At 39.5% G+C, this 15,928-nt stretch overlaps 1 protein-coding gene across 1 annotated transcript in view; it reads left to right on the top strand.

Moving 5' to 3' along the window:
- Positions 1-15,435, top strand: part of PI4KA (phosphatidylinositol 4-kinase, catalytic, alpha) — a 60,580-nt gene extending 45,145 nt beyond the window's left edge. Inside the window, exons 36-55 of the mRNA XM_009888153.1 lie at positions 1-112; positions 193-312; positions 965-1,044; positions 1,187-1,380; positions 2,116-2,206; positions 2,396-2,563; positions 3,101-3,154; positions 4,387-4,507; positions 4,812-4,941; positions 7,034-7,104; positions 7,967-8,039; positions 8,160-8,230; positions 8,817-8,926; positions 9,529-9,633; positions 10,102-10,227; positions 10,551-10,671; positions 11,338-11,497; positions 12,769-12,858; positions 13,743-13,826; positions 14,702-15,435. Of these exons, the coding sequence (XP_009886455.1) occupies positions 1-112; positions 193-312; positions 965-1,044; positions 1,187-1,380; positions 2,116-2,206; positions 2,396-2,563; positions 3,101-3,154; positions 4,387-4,507; positions 4,812-4,941; positions 7,034-7,104; positions 7,967-8,039; positions 8,160-8,230; positions 8,817-8,926; positions 9,529-9,633; positions 10,102-10,227; positions 10,551-10,671; positions 11,338-11,497; positions 12,769-12,858; positions 13,743-13,826; positions 14,702-14,753 (2,133 nt within the window). The 3' untranslated portion in view covers positions 14,754-15,435. The remainder of the gene's footprint in view (positions 113-192; positions 313-964; positions 1,045-1,186; positions 1,381-2,115; positions 2,207-2,395; positions 2,564-3,100; positions 3,155-4,386; positions 4,508-4,811; positions 4,942-7,033; positions 7,105-7,966; positions 8,040-8,159; positions 8,231-8,816; positions 8,927-9,528; positions 9,634-10,101; positions 10,228-10,550; positions 10,672-11,337; positions 11,498-12,768; positions 12,859-13,742; positions 13,827-14,701) is intronic.
- The last annotated feature ends 493 nt before the right edge of the window (positions 15,436-15,928 follow it).

Raw genomic sequence — 15,928 nt, 5'->3', positions numbered from 1 at the left:
CCTACACAAGGGGAAAAGCGGCTTCGTGAGGATATCAGCATATTGATCAAGTTTTGGACAGCGATGTTCTCGGACAAGAAGTATCTGACAGCCAGCCAACTCGTGCCACCTGGTGAGTTCCTTTATGTGCTGTTTCAAAAGCCTGTTGTTTCTTTGATTATATTCTACATCAGATCTGTGCTCTGTTGTTAGATAATCAAGACACGAGGAGCAACCTGGATATCAACGTTGGGTCTCGGCAGCAGGCTACACAAGGATGGATAAATACTTACCCTTTGTCCAGTGGCATGTCAACCATATCTAAAAAATCAGGTATCTTTTAGATTGTAACCAGCTCATTGCAGCCAACTTCACAGCATAATTCTATATGTGGATATTGCTTAAAGTCAATATTTGCCTTTAATATTGGGCTGTTGTTCTTCTGGCAGGGTATTTAATTACCTGTGCCAAACTTTAGAGAGGGGGCAGAAAAAGTCTCAATGATAGCAAGCAGCAAAGTTTTGAAATTACCTGTTTTTTTTGATAGAACGCTCAGTTCTGTAGTGCAGAAGAAATAAGACTGGAGGTCAAGATGTATTGAAATCCTGTAAGGAAATTGTTTTGTTTGTGCAAACATGCCCCTAGTGCTTTTGGGGGCAGCAGAGTGACATTAGATTATGGGCTGTGTTTTTGTACAGTTGTAATCTATGTGCTCTTTCTTTTCAGTAGGCTGTTGTGTTTCTAAGGTGAACTCAGTAATGGCTAAATTGATATCCCTTTGGTTTGTTGTACTCCATGTGTTCAGAGAACAACTGTACAATAAGTAGCTGCAGTGCAGACTTTCGGAAGTTGCTCTGATCTAAATTTACAAGTATTCTCTGGTTATTCAGTTCAGTTAATGTTGCCAGCTGTGGACAGTTTGAAAGCACCATTTAACATACGGAACAAAAGCCACTGAAAACCTTTGTTTTATCCTTTTCTCAAGGAATGTCTAAGAAGACTAACAGAGGTACGCAGCTACACAAGTACTACATGAAACGAAGAACATTACTGCTGTCATTGCTGGTGGGTCATCAGAAGAATGGGGAAACTGCATGAATTTCTAAGACCCTGTTGTTGTTGCAGGGTACATAAACGAAAGTTTGAAATTGGAAGTGTTTTTTCTTCTTCCAGAAAACACTGGGGTTTTTTTTCCTGTTTCCCTCAGGCTACTGAGATTGAACGCTTAATCACATGGTACAATCCACTGTCTTCTCCTGAGCTAGAGTTGGATCAGACTGGAGAAAGCAGTGTAGCAAACTGGAGGTCTAAGTACATCAGTCTTAGTGAGAAGCAATGGAAGGATAATGTAAATCTGGCTTGGAGCATTTCTCCTCATCTTGCTGTACAGCTGCCTACCAGGTGAGATATTTCAACAGAAAGAACTGATGTAATTCCTGCTGCCTTAGAAGTTGAGTGAGTACTTACACCGTAAGTACTGATGGCACTTGCTCGTGTTTACAGCCCCCTTGCATACTTTCATAGCTGGTTGAGGCCTTTGAAATGAAAAGAACTAGATTACTTAATATACTCATTTGGCTCAGGCTCTAGCGGAGTCCAGCTTCCTTTCCTGACGCCCATTCTTCACTAACACTTAGATGGTGTTTTGTTCAGAAGAAATTATGTTTGGTTTTAAATAGCATTTAACCCATTAGCAGGCATATCATTTAAACAGTGCTGAAAGTATCTTTGGGTGAAGTGTTATAGCTATATATTGGCTTGCTCTTTAATAAGGAGGATTAGCATAGTTGGCTCTGGAAAGGAAAGGAAATTCTTTCCCCCTTACAACAGTGATAGTTTTTGCCAAGTAGAGTTCTGCAAACTGGTTTCTGTGGAATCCCAGACGGTATATTTCAGCCAAGAATCCAAAAGTGGGCTAAAATACTAGTGGTTTATACAAAAGCACTGGATGAGGACCAGTTGTTCCTGAATCCTCTTTTGACAGCATATTGGTCCCTCAGTGTGCATTATTTCATAGTTGGACTATTTGTTTATTAAGCATATACTTTTCTGCCTTTTGCTGTCCTCATCTTCACATAAATAGAACAGGCTGTCAAAATTTTCTAATAATGTTACTGTATTCCTGGTTATACTTAGATTTAAGAACACTGAAGCTATTGGAACAGAAGTGACCCGTCTGGTTCGGTTGGACCCGGGAGCTGTTAGTGATGTTCCTGAAGCAATAAAGGTACTTGTGAATGTTTATACTGTTACAGGCCCCCAGTGTGCCCGTTTCGTTCAGATATATTGGGAAATACAGTCCTTACTCAACACAGTGTATGTTCTAGTGGAACTCGGTTATAGCATTACTGTCTGATATGTATTATCCAGACATTGAGTGCTATAAACTCCTAACGTGTCTGACCTGCTTTTTCAGTACCTGGTTACCTGGCATACAATCGATGCTGATGCACCTGAGCTGAGCCATGTTCTGTGCTGGGCACCAACAGATCCACCAACGGGCCTTTCCTATTTTTCAAGCATGTATCCACCTCATCCTCTAACAGCTCAGTATGGGGTTAAAGTCCTGCGATCTTTTCCTCCGGTAAGATGAGTTCCAAGACAGCCTTCACACTCCAAGTGAAGTCGTGGCCTTAGTCATTATGGCCACAGGCCTCATTGTCACACCATGGAGAGACATGTATGGTAAATAGGCACATCACATTGCGGAATGTGAATAGATTGGGATGAAAAGTTAAAGTAGATTGTTCCACATAATACTGGCTTATGTACTTGCAGGTTTTATGTCATAAACCACCCTAAGCTGAATTCTTCAGACTGCTCTTCTCAAATTGTGCTTCTCAAAGGTGTCGCTTCTAAAGCAGCAGAAGGCTGGATTTTTAGCACTTGTCAGACTTGTATTAGGACTGTAAAGTACATGAATGTTAATGATGTTTTTTAAGGGAGTAACTGGACAGAAAAATACTTTGATTTGAGGAGGTGGCTTGTATATAGTTTAAAATAAAGAGGCAGTGGTATTTTGTTCATCAGCTAACTGAAGGGAGCTTTTCTTTGTGCATGTGACCCGTCTTCCTTTCCAACCACAAAACCAATAAAAACCCTGCCATCTTCTGTCTTTCAGGATGCCATTTTATTCTACATCCCACAGATTGTGCAGGCACTTCGGTATGACAAGGTGAGGATATGAAACAGCTGCATATGAACAAAACAGGTTTTTAAAGCAGCTTTTACACTTAAAACTGCAAATCAGACAAAACTTAAGCTTAAACCAATACTGCTTGTTATTGTCCTATATCTAATACATAGAAGAAAAAGTATTGTCTCTAGAGGCTGGCTTGCTTTGGATACACCTCTTTTATGAACAGGTAAACTTGAGAAACCAGAAGTTACGTAGCTCATCTGTCAGGAAAGAGATTTTGTTATGTGAAACCCCAGCTGAGGACTCTGAATAAAGCTTTTGATGGTCTACATGAGTCAAGCAGTAATGAAATTAAATTGCTATCCGTAATCAGTTTGCTGTGGAGTTAAGCAGAGAAGACGTCTAGGGATGTCTTGTGCCCAGTCATGTATATGAAATTGGATCCTGGCTTCATCTTGCAGAAGCCAGAAGTAAAACTTGACAGCCAAGTTCAGAAATGTGAAATCATTGTTATCCGCCCACAAGGTGTGTGAACTGTGGTTATTATTTTCAGGTGAAGACATCCTCAGCCAGTAGCGTAGGTTGACTGTATTTAGTTATTATTTGAGAACTTTGCATAGATGAGTATCCTCTGCAATGCAGAGCATGAACATCAGACATCTTGTCTGTTAATATCAAACATACAAACCTCTACAGACTACAGAAGTAGCTGCAAGTAGAGGAAAGAGAGTGCAACTTCTGGAATGAGTAGGATTCCCTTGTACACTTAAACTTCCTTTGTAAGTTTGTTCGTACTTTCTAGAATTTCTGAGGAACTGTGCCAGCACGTGCAGTTCTTGCCACTAAAACAAGTAGTCTGTATGATGCTGTCTAGATTTCTGGTATCGCAGGAGCATTTAGTGATGCCAGGCAAGACTGGTGTCTCTATTCCACTGTGCCTGGTACACAAACTAGAAAATGCCCTAAACTCAAAGAGATTTGAAATCCAAATAGAACAGATAGAAAATGGCACAGAAGTGGGAAGAATGTTGGTTGGAATAATGGAATAGGTCAGTAATAGAGCTGAAAACAGTCTAGGTCAATTCGCTACGTGTTAAAATACACTGTCATTTTCAAAGATCTTTTCAGCAACATGAATGAGAGTGCAGAGGTCTTCTTTCCATCCGTTAAATCTTTTTGAGTTTGAAGAATAGCTGTTAGAAGCAGTAATATTGAGTCTGCTAAAGTTGTAATGATCTTTGAACTTACTGGACTGGATATGGTTGCAGATGGGTTATGTTAGAGAATACATCCTGTGGGCAGCTGCCAAATCCCAGCTCTTGGCTCACCAATTCATCTGGAACATGAAAACTAATATCTACCTGGATGAAGAAGGACACCAAAAAGATCGTGAGTGCTTTAAAATATAATCTATCTTGACTCCTTTCCTTGTCTCGGTTCAGACTAAATCTCCTTCCTGCTTCTCTCTTGGCAGGAGGAATCCTTTTAGCTAGGAACTTCTCTTTTATTTGTAGAGGTAGGGCCCATTCTGTAGAAGTGTTCTACCTGACAGAATGCATCAAAACAGATGTGGCAATGTTTGTGTCAGTGCCTTTTTCTGCATACTGTCTGAAGGTCTCCGATTCCATCGCCCGTATCACTTAGCTTTCTGAAATAAGCTTCTGACACAAATCCTTCCTTTTTTCACATGCAGCTGACATTGGGGAACTTCTGGAGCAGCTAGTAGAGGAGATAACTGGCTCATTATCTGGCCCAGCCAAGGAGTTCTACCAACGGGAATTTGATTTCTTTAATAAAATCACCAACGTTTCAGCCATTATCAAGTAAGTATTGCACTTCAGAAATTGCAGTCAGTCTTTTGGGGCTCACTGTTATGTTAATTATCAGCATCCTGATTAAGAGGCTAAGTTGCTTTTAGGCGTATTGGGATAGTGTTTTCAGGAAAAAAGAATTAATTACTTACATGACAAGAAATGGATTTTTTTTTTCTTAAATGTAACTTAAGAGTTCTAGTAGGATGCAAAGGCTCATTTTAGTTTGACTTTTAGACATAATTCATACCTGCACTGATGTCAGCGCTCAAACTATGCACTAGCAGTCTGTCTGAAATAGCTATAACTTTTTACTCTGGAAGCAGGTGATTATACACTTGAATTTAGTATTTAATCTGATTTTATCAACTACATTGTGGTTGGTAATAGTGGAATGAGGTTCCATGGAAAAGTAATGGAATTGGTAAAGCAATCAGTCCTCTTATCCTAGTTGAAATCCCATTGGTCTAGTTGTCACTTGTGTCATGAGTTTGGCTTTTTGGATATGCTACCAACGTTCTCTTGAAAATAAGCGGAGCTTGGTTCAGGCAGGAAAAACAGCACTTCTCTGTTTAGGTCTACCAGATTGACAGTCACTTTTTGCATATTATGACTTGTTATCAACATTTTGTTTGGAGTTTAAAAATGAAGAAACAAAACAAAAAACCACCACAAACCTAAAAAAAACTCAAGCATAAATGGTTTACCTTCTGCCAAAACTCCATGAAATTGTCTTTTCCTCTTCACAAAGAGATTTCATTGTGCAGTGCAATACAAAGATGATCATTCTTTTTGCATATGTAAGTCTTGTTCTTTCATTGCATTGTTGATCTCTTAAAACTGAAAATCCTGCTCATAGATAGATTCTCAGTGTTCGCTGTAAAGACAGAAGTAAGATAGGTAATTTAACTTTTATAAAGCTTGCCAGTGGATGGCAGCAGCTCAGCATACAAGCACTAAGTCTGTAAGTGTGGTTTCATTGCATATTTTTAAAACGTTCTCTGGTGTATGAAAGTATTTGAAAGTCATATAAAATGTATTTCCTGGAACATACCTCCTTTAAAATGAAGCTTTGCAAACCACCAGTTATAAGGGCATCAGGCTAAAGGACACTTAGAACACAGAAACAATCAAATATTAGGTGCTGTCTATGTGCATTTTTCTTCCTACTGGATGAATTAAAAGGGAGCATTAAGATCTGAATATCTTGATACTTAGAATGAAATCAGTCCACTGTTTGTTAGTATGAAGTCATAATTAAGCAACTGATAATAATTATGCCTTGCAAGTATTGCATTTTGCACCCTAGCCTTAAAACGAATCTGGTTTTTGTGCATCTCCAATGTAAAGACAACATAGAGGAGATGCTGTTTGCTTTGTAGATGGCATAAATGAATAAATGTATCATCTGTGATGATCTCATTATCTGAAGCAGCAACATAACGCTTAAGTAATCTGTACTTCTTAAAACTAGAGCAGAAGTAATACCTTTCAGTTGCATGCTGCCACTCCAGGTGAGCATGCAACTGTGTGACTGACTTCAGTAGATGGTTAATGCAAGTGCCTGTGCAAATTGGGTAATTGTACGTACTAATCGTTAACCATGTTACCAATTATTCAGTTGACACCTGCATTCATGCTAAGTACGTGAACAAATTAGGCATGTAATTGCATAGGCATTTTGCTGGCTTGTCCTTTTCTAGTTAGCAATGTTCTTATTCTAGAATAAGTTCCACGAGGGAAAATTATATTGCTATAACTATAGGGGTGCTTACAAAGGTATAATTATCCTCAAATTTCTTTATAAGGAAGAGACTTCATATGTTTCATTCACATCTCTTATGCTGTTTGGGTTTGTCAACGACTTGTGTGTCAAATCAATGTTAAATCTACAAAGCAAAGACTATAACCTTCACTAAGACAGAAAATGTTCTGGTTAGGTATCGAGCCTGTAAGTTCTCTAGAATTGGTGCAGTAAGAGGTCTTTGTCATTACAGGAAGAAACGTTTTCAGTGAAGGTTGTACAAGTTTCAAACAAATTTGTGGCTAGTACGTAGAGTACTGCACAGTATGCAGATAAATAAAATATCATTCATCTTTCTAGGCCATTCCCGAAAGGAGATGAAAGAAAAAAAGCTTGTTTGAGTGCACTATCTGAGGTGAAAGTGCAGCCTGGTAAGAAGGGATTTAATCATATAATATAGCGGGTTTTTTGCATTCAACATGAGTACTGTATTTTCTGCAAGCGGCAGCTCCGTTTTGACGCTGGTGGCTGTTACTCTTTTACAGTTGGATTGTTTGTCTCTTGAAACAATATTGGTACCCACCCAATAATTTCTGTATGGTGCATCAAAACTTGCCCCAAGAGCAAGTCAGATAACGCACATCATGGGTAAAAGTAGAAATGCACGGCTGAAGATGGATGATAAATAAGCTCTTTTTCTTTGGACCACCTTCTTTTTAAAAAAGATGAGGCACTTTTGAGAAGTTATGTTATCTCAAGAATTAAATGTGTCAAGTTCATTTAATTCTCCTTCTCCCATCAGGCTTTCCCTTGAAACGTCATTGTCTGAAGGTCCTTTAAATCTTGACTATATTCCTGATCTGAATTTTCCTGATCTGAATTTTCTCTTTAAAATGGTGTTTGATGAAAGCTGTTCTTCATCTCTGTCTAACAGGTCTCAATTCTTCTACCATGTGTTGGTTGCTACGGGCCCTCCTTAGTGCACTGAGCCATGCTGCCACATCTTATTAGGGACAATAGTCGTAAGAGAAGTCCTGTCTGTACATTTCTGTGGTACAGATTCTGCAGTATTAGTTCAAAGCTATATCGTATTAGTTTCTGGCAGTCCCTTACTAATGCAAAGGATACTGCATCCTTTGTGGCTCACAGACTGTAATCTCCAGTTTATCTCTAACATTTTATTTAATTCAAAACTAGGTACTGACATTATAGACACTTAACACGGTTATTCTCCAACTTGCATTGTCGCACTAGCCAGTGGATTTGTTCTCAGCTCTCTGCTCCATTTTGCAGGCTGTTACTTGCCCAGCAATCCTGAAGCCATTGTTCTGGACATTGATTACAAATCAGGAACTCCTATGCAGAGGTACCATAGTCTTATTATATTCTCCCATTAAGTTAATTAATGATATTCAATTATTTTTCTAGAAATTCTTGTTTATCTAACTTGCACTTAATCATCATCTTTGTTTTTATTACAATTCAGTGCAGCGAAAGCACCGTACCTGGCCAAATTTAAAGTGAAACGATGTGGAGTCAGTGAGCTTGAAAAAGAAGGTTAGTAACTGCGTCTTAATCATTGACACTACTAATTATGTGTCAGCAGTTCCTTTAAAATTGCCTGCTTTTAGTGACCTGTACTACTGCAGTAAAATTATTTACATGTTGAACTTTATCTGCAGTGGTTCAGCTCAGAAATGAAACTGGACCAAAGGAAGAGAGAAGAAAATGCTGAAAACTTAAATCCATTTTTTTTGCAATTATTTTTAAGTCCCAGCAAGCAAACCACATAGTATCTCGAGGAAGTTTTAACAGTTACTTTAGACTAACATATAAATTGATTGCCTTTCCCTGTTTTTTAGACTGTAGCATAAACTCCAGGGTTTGGCAGTGTTTTCTCATAATAAATTTTGTGGGATTCTCTAGCTGAATAGCTTAATGCCATTCAGGCATAAATCAGGTAAATCACGAGGAATATTTTGATATGTTTTAGTTCCAGTAGACAAAGGGAACTAGCTTATAGTATTCACCTTGCAAGGCAGAAATATCTGTAGTGCACCTGAAGTGAAATGTTGGTTTTGAGTGCAGAGAAAGTTGTTAATTAAAGTCCGTGTCTGGGTTTTGCTTTGTACTCTTCTTGCAGGTCTGCGTTGTCGTTCTGATTCCATAGATGAAAGCGCAGAAGAAGGGGTGGACAGTAAGAAAATCTGTTGGCAGGCAGCTATCTTTAAAGTGGGCGATGACTGCAGACAGGTACAAAGCTATGAGGCTTTGCAGTTACAGAAGACAGATTTGTAGATGACAATACGTAAGAAGAAAATAATTTTAGTATAGAAATATTTTTTTTTGAATTTTTAGATTCTCTGCTAGTTATGGACTGAGAGAGAGAACTGTGTGGTACCACTAGAGAAAATCCAGTCTGGAAGCAAAGGCCATTCTCTCGAGACAGTTTACCATGACATAAAATTCTTTTTCAGAGTTTAGTTTTTGATTGAACTATAGGTAACTTAGCAGTAGTTTCCAATGTGATATCTTGTACTTTGAAGTTTGATTGGTTTTGATTAAAAGGGAATGCTGGCTATTGTCCCTGGAGTTATTAGTAGCCCTCTTATCAGAGAGTGATGGAAAAGTTTATTCTTCATAGGTCAGCAGTTAATTCTTCGATGTTGCTTGCTGCCCACTTAAACAGCATTTATTTTTTCCCTTTTTGATGTCCCCCAGAGCCACAGTGCATGCACAAGCACACATCTGCAGACCTGCTGGGGTAACTTCAGAGTTCCTCAGAGTATTTTTGTAATCTGACTTATGATCCGTAAACCCTGTAATGCTCTTGCAATTTTTTTCTTGTATAACAGGACATGTTAGCTTTACAAATCATCGATCTCTTCAAGAACATATTTCAACTGGTAGGCCTGGATCTTTTTGTGTTTCCATACAGAGTGGTGGCCACAGCTCCTGGGGTAAGTGGCCAATTAACTGTACTGCTGTAGAAAATAGTTCCTAGTTAAAAAAGACTTTCTCTTCCAGCACACGTAAAAATTCCATACTGCAAGGAAATACTGCCCACATTACTTATGCCAAATATTTGGAGTACCAGCGACAAAAAGAGTCTTTGCTCTCCTGCTCCCTGCTTTTCTAAAGTTTTTGGCTCTGAAATTTTGCTGCCTGTGGTTATTCATGTTTGTTGTTTGATTTTTTTGGGACTACATTGTGCAAGTCAGTGCAAAGTCACAAAGCTCGTCTTATGTTGCAGGGAAATCCTAAAAAACTGGATATACTTTTTTTTATGAATAAACTAGAAATTCTGTATTCAGTGATCGATAGGCTTCCCCACATTTCCCAGGAGACCTGTATAACTGCCAAAAGCCATGAACAAAATATATGTTGGGAGCGTGCTTCACAGACCTGTTTCTCTTCTTCCCCTTCAGTGCGGTGTTATTGAATGCATTCCTGACTGCACATCCCGTGACCAGCTGGGCAGGCAGACAGACTTTGGGATGTATGATTACTTTACAAGGCAATATGGAGATGAGTCTACCCTTGCATTCCAGAAGGTAAAGTATCAGTTGGCAAGCACAGCAAAATCTCAACTGAGAGACATTCTAGCTATAAGAAATAATGACAAATAATTGGATAGTGACTACCATAATGCTGTGTCTGGTTTGTGATGCTGATAATCCGTTTTTAGCTAAGAGTGAGTTAGCTAAAGTAGTTATTGCAGCTGTAGATGTATGGAGAGTATCATAGAACGTTGCTTCAAACTAGTCATGAATGGAAAAAATAAAAAAAACTTCGTTCAGCTGTATCGGTTTGTGGGATGGAGAGTTATTAAATTCTCTATGCTCTTCTGATTTGTTTTAACTTCTTATTTGTACAGGCTCGCTATAATTTCATCCGCAGTATGGCTGCATATAGTCTTCTCCTGTTTCTGCTCCAGATTAAAGACAGGCATAATGGCAACATCATGCTGGACAAAAAGGGACACATCATTCATATTGGTCAGTCATATTCACATTCAAATTTCAGTAGTTACCTTTTCTTTCTGTGGTAAAGAATTGCTCATAGAAGACAGTAAGCCATTTCCCTTTTGAGATCAATCTATATACTGATTTCACAGTTTGTAAATATACATGGGACATTTTCATGCCTGTTCAGTATTGTATGTATATTTACGTTGGCTGCTTCTGTGTAAATTTAGCTTTGCAAAGCCTTACCAGCTTCAGGAATCCATACACACATATGTATGGATTATGCATATATACACACTTATGCATGCATACGTACACATGTATACGTGTAAGTGTATAAGTATATCTTTGGGTTTCTTTCATCACTGTGTGAGTATGAATTAAATTTGACAAGTAAATTTATATAACTGTGTGAAGCTGTAACCTCTGCTTTAGCTTTGCTTTTCTGGAACTGCACAGATGTTTCAGCGAGGAGTTTTAATTTGATGCCATCATTCTTAAGTCTAGTCTAATGTCATGGTGATGATTCTTTTGTTGATGTTACACTTTACCAAAACTTTTTTCCAGTTGGAGTTGAAATGTTGGTAGAAAAACTAGGTATTAATATGTGAAATCCACCTCTCCGTTCTTCTGTAAGCTTTGACAGCACACAATTAACCAACAAAGTTTATGAGGCGCCTTATCTTTTGTGCACAGATTTTGGATTCATGTTTGAAAGCTCACCTGGTGGAAATCTGGGCTGGGAGCCTGACATTAAGCTGACTGATGAGATGGTGATGATAATGGGAGGAAAAATGGAGGCAACTCCGTTCAAATGGTTTATGGAGATGTGTGTCAGAGGCTATCTGGCAGTCAGGTAAGGTGTTCTTAACTGCTCAAAAGTGTGGAAGTGCTTGCGTGCCTAAAACCAGATGAGAAGATAAATAATAATAAACATTTGTCTGTAGGAGGTCTGAGCCTGTCAGACTGTCCTGGTACGTCTTGCAAACTTTGAAACAACTCAATAATCCTGCAGTTTTACAGCCTAACTTTGTGGGGTTTTTTTCTGTTCTTATGTTATATTTGGCAAATTTTTTTATTCAATGTACAAATGTGATGTCACACACGTTTCTTTATATTCAATTTATAAATGTGTTGTTACACACATTTCCTTTACACAATTTAGTATGCTGTTAAAATTTTGCAGTAAGAAGCTACAGGAGAATCAAAATCTTTCTTATTTTCCCAAATAGGACAAACACATTAATCACCATTTCAGATAGAGTTAATTAGGTAGGAAATGTGAAAAAGTGCAAGAATTTTCTGTTGTAAAATACGCAGGGGCTTTGGTAGCTCAGCTCTTCAGCTGTGATTGCCAGCCAGTCAACAGAAAGATCTGCAACTTTACCTTCCACCACACCAAGCAAACAGGGTTTGCTTTAACACACAGGAGCACTAATAAATCTATATGAAGAGAATGTTGCATGTGGGTAGGAGGAGGACAGTACAGTAGAGTCTAGATAAAAGCTCAGTCTATCACAAGTATAAAGTATTATTGATGTTATCTTACAGAATCAAAGTTTCTTCAGCTAGTAGCCCCAGAAGGGGCTGTCTTGGAGTCAAGATCAACTCGGTTCCTTGAGGGGGAGCAGTCTGGAGAAAGTTTTATGTCAAGGCAAAATTGTCACCCAAGTAGTAGAGTAATAGCTTGGTAGGTAATAAATGTTCTAAGTGGGAGGAGAGGAAGGAGAAGGGAAGCTGGGCTGATGTAGCAAAGAATTACATGGAGTTATTAGGAATTAGAAAATAATCTGTTACTGTGGTATTGCTGTTTTCAGCCTTTTGTTAGTGTTTTGATGCACTGATTCACCTTTCTGATCCTAAAGAAATGGTGTTTACTAAAGTATTGCTTTGTATAATCCTCCTTGAGACTGTTCATCTTACAGCATTCTGAGTATCTTGTAGTCAGTGACAGATTGCAAGCAATGGTGTAGCTCCACCGGCAAATGTAAGAGGATTATATACGTTGGTTTAATTACAGAAAAAGGTGTGATCCGGCTCGTTGAACTCCTCAGCTTGCCCGCTTTACCTACTGTGGTAAAGCTGCAGAAGTGAGTGCTGTAACCTTTTTGTCCTCTTTTTCTCTAGGCCTTACATGGATGCTGTAGTCTCACTGGTTACATTAATGTTGGATACAGGGCTGCCCTGTTTCCGCGGGCAGACAATCAAGCTGTTGAAGTAAGTCAGCATATGTATGAACTGGAAAATGTTTGTGTGTTCTTCACAGAATGTGTACTGTCACAACTTGTGCAGTGAGTAGAAGTGTAATGCTACTGAAATAACTCAAATGTCCTAATGTTGTAAAAACGGTGACTTTTGTTCAGAGTATCTCAGAAAGTAGAAATTCCAGAGTTCTTTTTGTAGAATTAAGTTCAAGCTATTTAAAGACTGTGCAAGTACATGGATTATCTTTAAACTCGTAGGACTAGCAAAATAATACTGTAAAGGAAAGATCTGCTGTAATTGAGAGGTAATGTGTTGCAGAGTCTTGTGTCCTCTGAAACAGTGTTGGACTCTGAAGAACAGCATCTTAAAATTTGGTCTACCAATAATGCAGTACTGAATGGGACTGTGTTGTAACACCCAAGAGCTTCGGCAAATAGAAATTCTAATGTGACAGTTCAAATAGCCCTTCAGGCTTATGCCTCCATAGTTAGCGCTACAATGAGCAGAGGTACCTCAGCATTTCCTGCATATAACTTCCTACAACTTCCTAAAGATAAGCACAGATTCATAAAGTACGACGGACTGGAGTTCAAGGGCACTACTAGGTACAAAGATATTTTAAAAGCAGCGGCTGCCTAGAAAGAGAAGTCTGCTGTTCCTACAGTTACCATTAGACTGAGGAAAAGCTCACAGCCTCTGTCTCCTAAGGGTGTAAGACTAAGGGCGAGTGGTTATTAAAACATTACACAATTTGTATGAGGTCGTCTCACAAGAAGTAGGTACTTGCAGCAAGTCAAACCAACAGCTGGCTAAGGCTGAGCAGAGACACGTTTGTATCATACTCAAAGGAAACCTCACTAATTTTACTCTTGCTTTTTGTGATTTTCTGCATACAGACACAGGTTCAGTCCCAACATGACTGAACGGGAGGCTGCAACTTTCATCATCAAGATCATCCAGAATTGTTTCCTCAGCAACAGGTTTGGCATCTGTCCATATCTTCTCCCTATAGCTTAAAGGAAGGTCATCAAACTTTGAGCAGAGCTGAAAAGTAGAGTTTTATCAGTCAGCTACGAAACATTTTTGAGTTGTTGATGTTTAGATAATGCAGGATAGCAGCTTTCCTTCTTTCATGCTGCATCTCCTCTAGCCCTGCTAGAACTGAATTGGATTTTCTAGTTCCTGCTGGTGCATCTACTTAGAATCTTAGATTGATGTTGGAGGTTATGAAGGCAGTTACACTGCTGTGTGAATGCCCAGAGCCAGCTTAGTTCTGATAAGCTTGGTCTTCTCTACCTGTGGCATGGTAAGTCTGTGACCTGAATAAGCTCTGCCTGTGGATAATTGAGTTATCTGTAACAAGGCTTAGATTTGTTTGTTCAGTCACTCATCAGAGATGCTGCTATTAATGCTGCTATTTCCCCTGCACTTTTATTTTCATTATTAGCATTCTCCTTAATTAAGATTACTTTTATTTCCACATAATCTTGTCTCCATGCGGCCCTGATGATCTTGCTTTGTTCATTATGTATTTCCTTCTAAAACAAACTGCCAGTGCAACGTGAGGTGCTCCTGGCTTATCCAAACACAGGATCCAAGCAGCTGTTGCCACCCTGAGAAGCATGGAAATAGGTTTTTCTACCTAGTTTAAACAAGAGCAGGATGTTTTGTGCTGTTCAAAACAGTAACTGGGCCTTCACAATGCCTTCAAAGCCTGTAGGGCTAGTTTTGATTAGCAGCTAATTTCCTTCACCCAGGTTTTGTTTCTGTGGGATCTTGATGTTTGCTTCTGTGACAATAGGTGCAGTGTTTTTTTAAACTTTTACTTACCTCTGGCTTTGGTTTCCTTCTCTAGGAGTAGGACGTATGACATGATCCAGTACTACCAGAATGACATCCCATACTGAGAGACAGTAGAGATTCATTGCCGAAGTGAAACACGCAACCCCGTGCCCTCACTCCAAACTTGTAATAAATAGGAGATGCTCAATCACACCTTGCTATTGTCCATGTTGTGTGTATGTGTGTGTACACGTGGGTACATGTTTCCTGGACACTGCAACAATCAGTCTGATGCATTCCTTTCTCTTTACCAGGTTGTATCTATTTCTGGTTTTCCCTGCCTTTCTGGAGTTGGGCTGCAATCACAATAAAAATTGTACTGCAATTATGAATATGTGAGAGAGGTCAAGCTTGTGGAGTTTGATAATTTTTCATGCAATGCAAGGATTTTATAATACCTTTAAAAAGTGAAAAAATAAAACAAAAAACAAGAAACAACCCTTTCCTGCACAATCCCACAAAATGCCATGGAAGGAAAGGGTATGGATGTCTCTTTGGAAGCAGAAATGTTGACTGGTCCTAATTCTACTGTAGAAAAAGCCTGATAATCATCCGCGGTGGTGATGTCTGTGTAGCTGTGTTCATACTTTGCACTGTACGTGGTCCCTGCTACGTGGTCAGTATTTCATATGTACATGAAGAATGTATTTTTTTCCTTTTGTGTGTTTTAAAAAAAGAGACTCTACCGAAGATATATTTAATCTATAAAATGCAATAAAAGACCTTAGACTTTGTGTCTGTTGCAAATCTTTTGCCATGAGCTGAGTTCTAGTTTATACATCATTCTGCACAGTTGTGCACTGTTCCTTTCCTATTGTGACCTTTCTTTCTACTGGAGAAATCAGATTTCTCCCTCAGCTTCTCATCCATCTTAAGTGACATTTTTTATTCATAAATGAAATGTTCATAAATGACCCAAGTACGGAGGAGCTGAAACGTGGGACCGCGGTAAAGCTCCCCCTGTGCTGCTTAACAGCGCGGCCCTTCCCTGGCCTGGGACACGAGTCCTGGGGCCACATCCTTCCCTTTCCACCCACTTGGCGTTCTTGAACGGCCTCTTGAAATGTCGACAGTCCCATCTCGAGGGGGTTGTTTTCCCCAGACGTCCAGTCCGTGCTCGCTCTGGGCCCAGGGCCTGGGCCGAGCGGCAGGCAGTGCCGGGGGAAAGGGGCCCTGCGGTGCCTCCTCCCGCGCCCGGCCCGGGGGCTGCGGCGGGGCAGGGCGGCCCGGGCCCTCGGCC

The sequence above is a fragment of the Charadrius vociferus genome, unplaced genomic scaffold, assembly GCF_000708025.1.
Source record: "Charadrius vociferus isolate BGI_N301 unplaced genomic scaffold, ASM70802v2 scaffold326, whole genome shotgun sequence".
Taxonomy (NCBI): Eukaryota; Metazoa; Chordata; class Aves; order Charadriiformes; family Charadriidae; genus Charadrius; species Charadrius vociferus.
The sequence above is the reverse complement of the archived record's forward strand: the minus strand, read 5'-3'. Positions and strand labels throughout refer to the sequence as shown.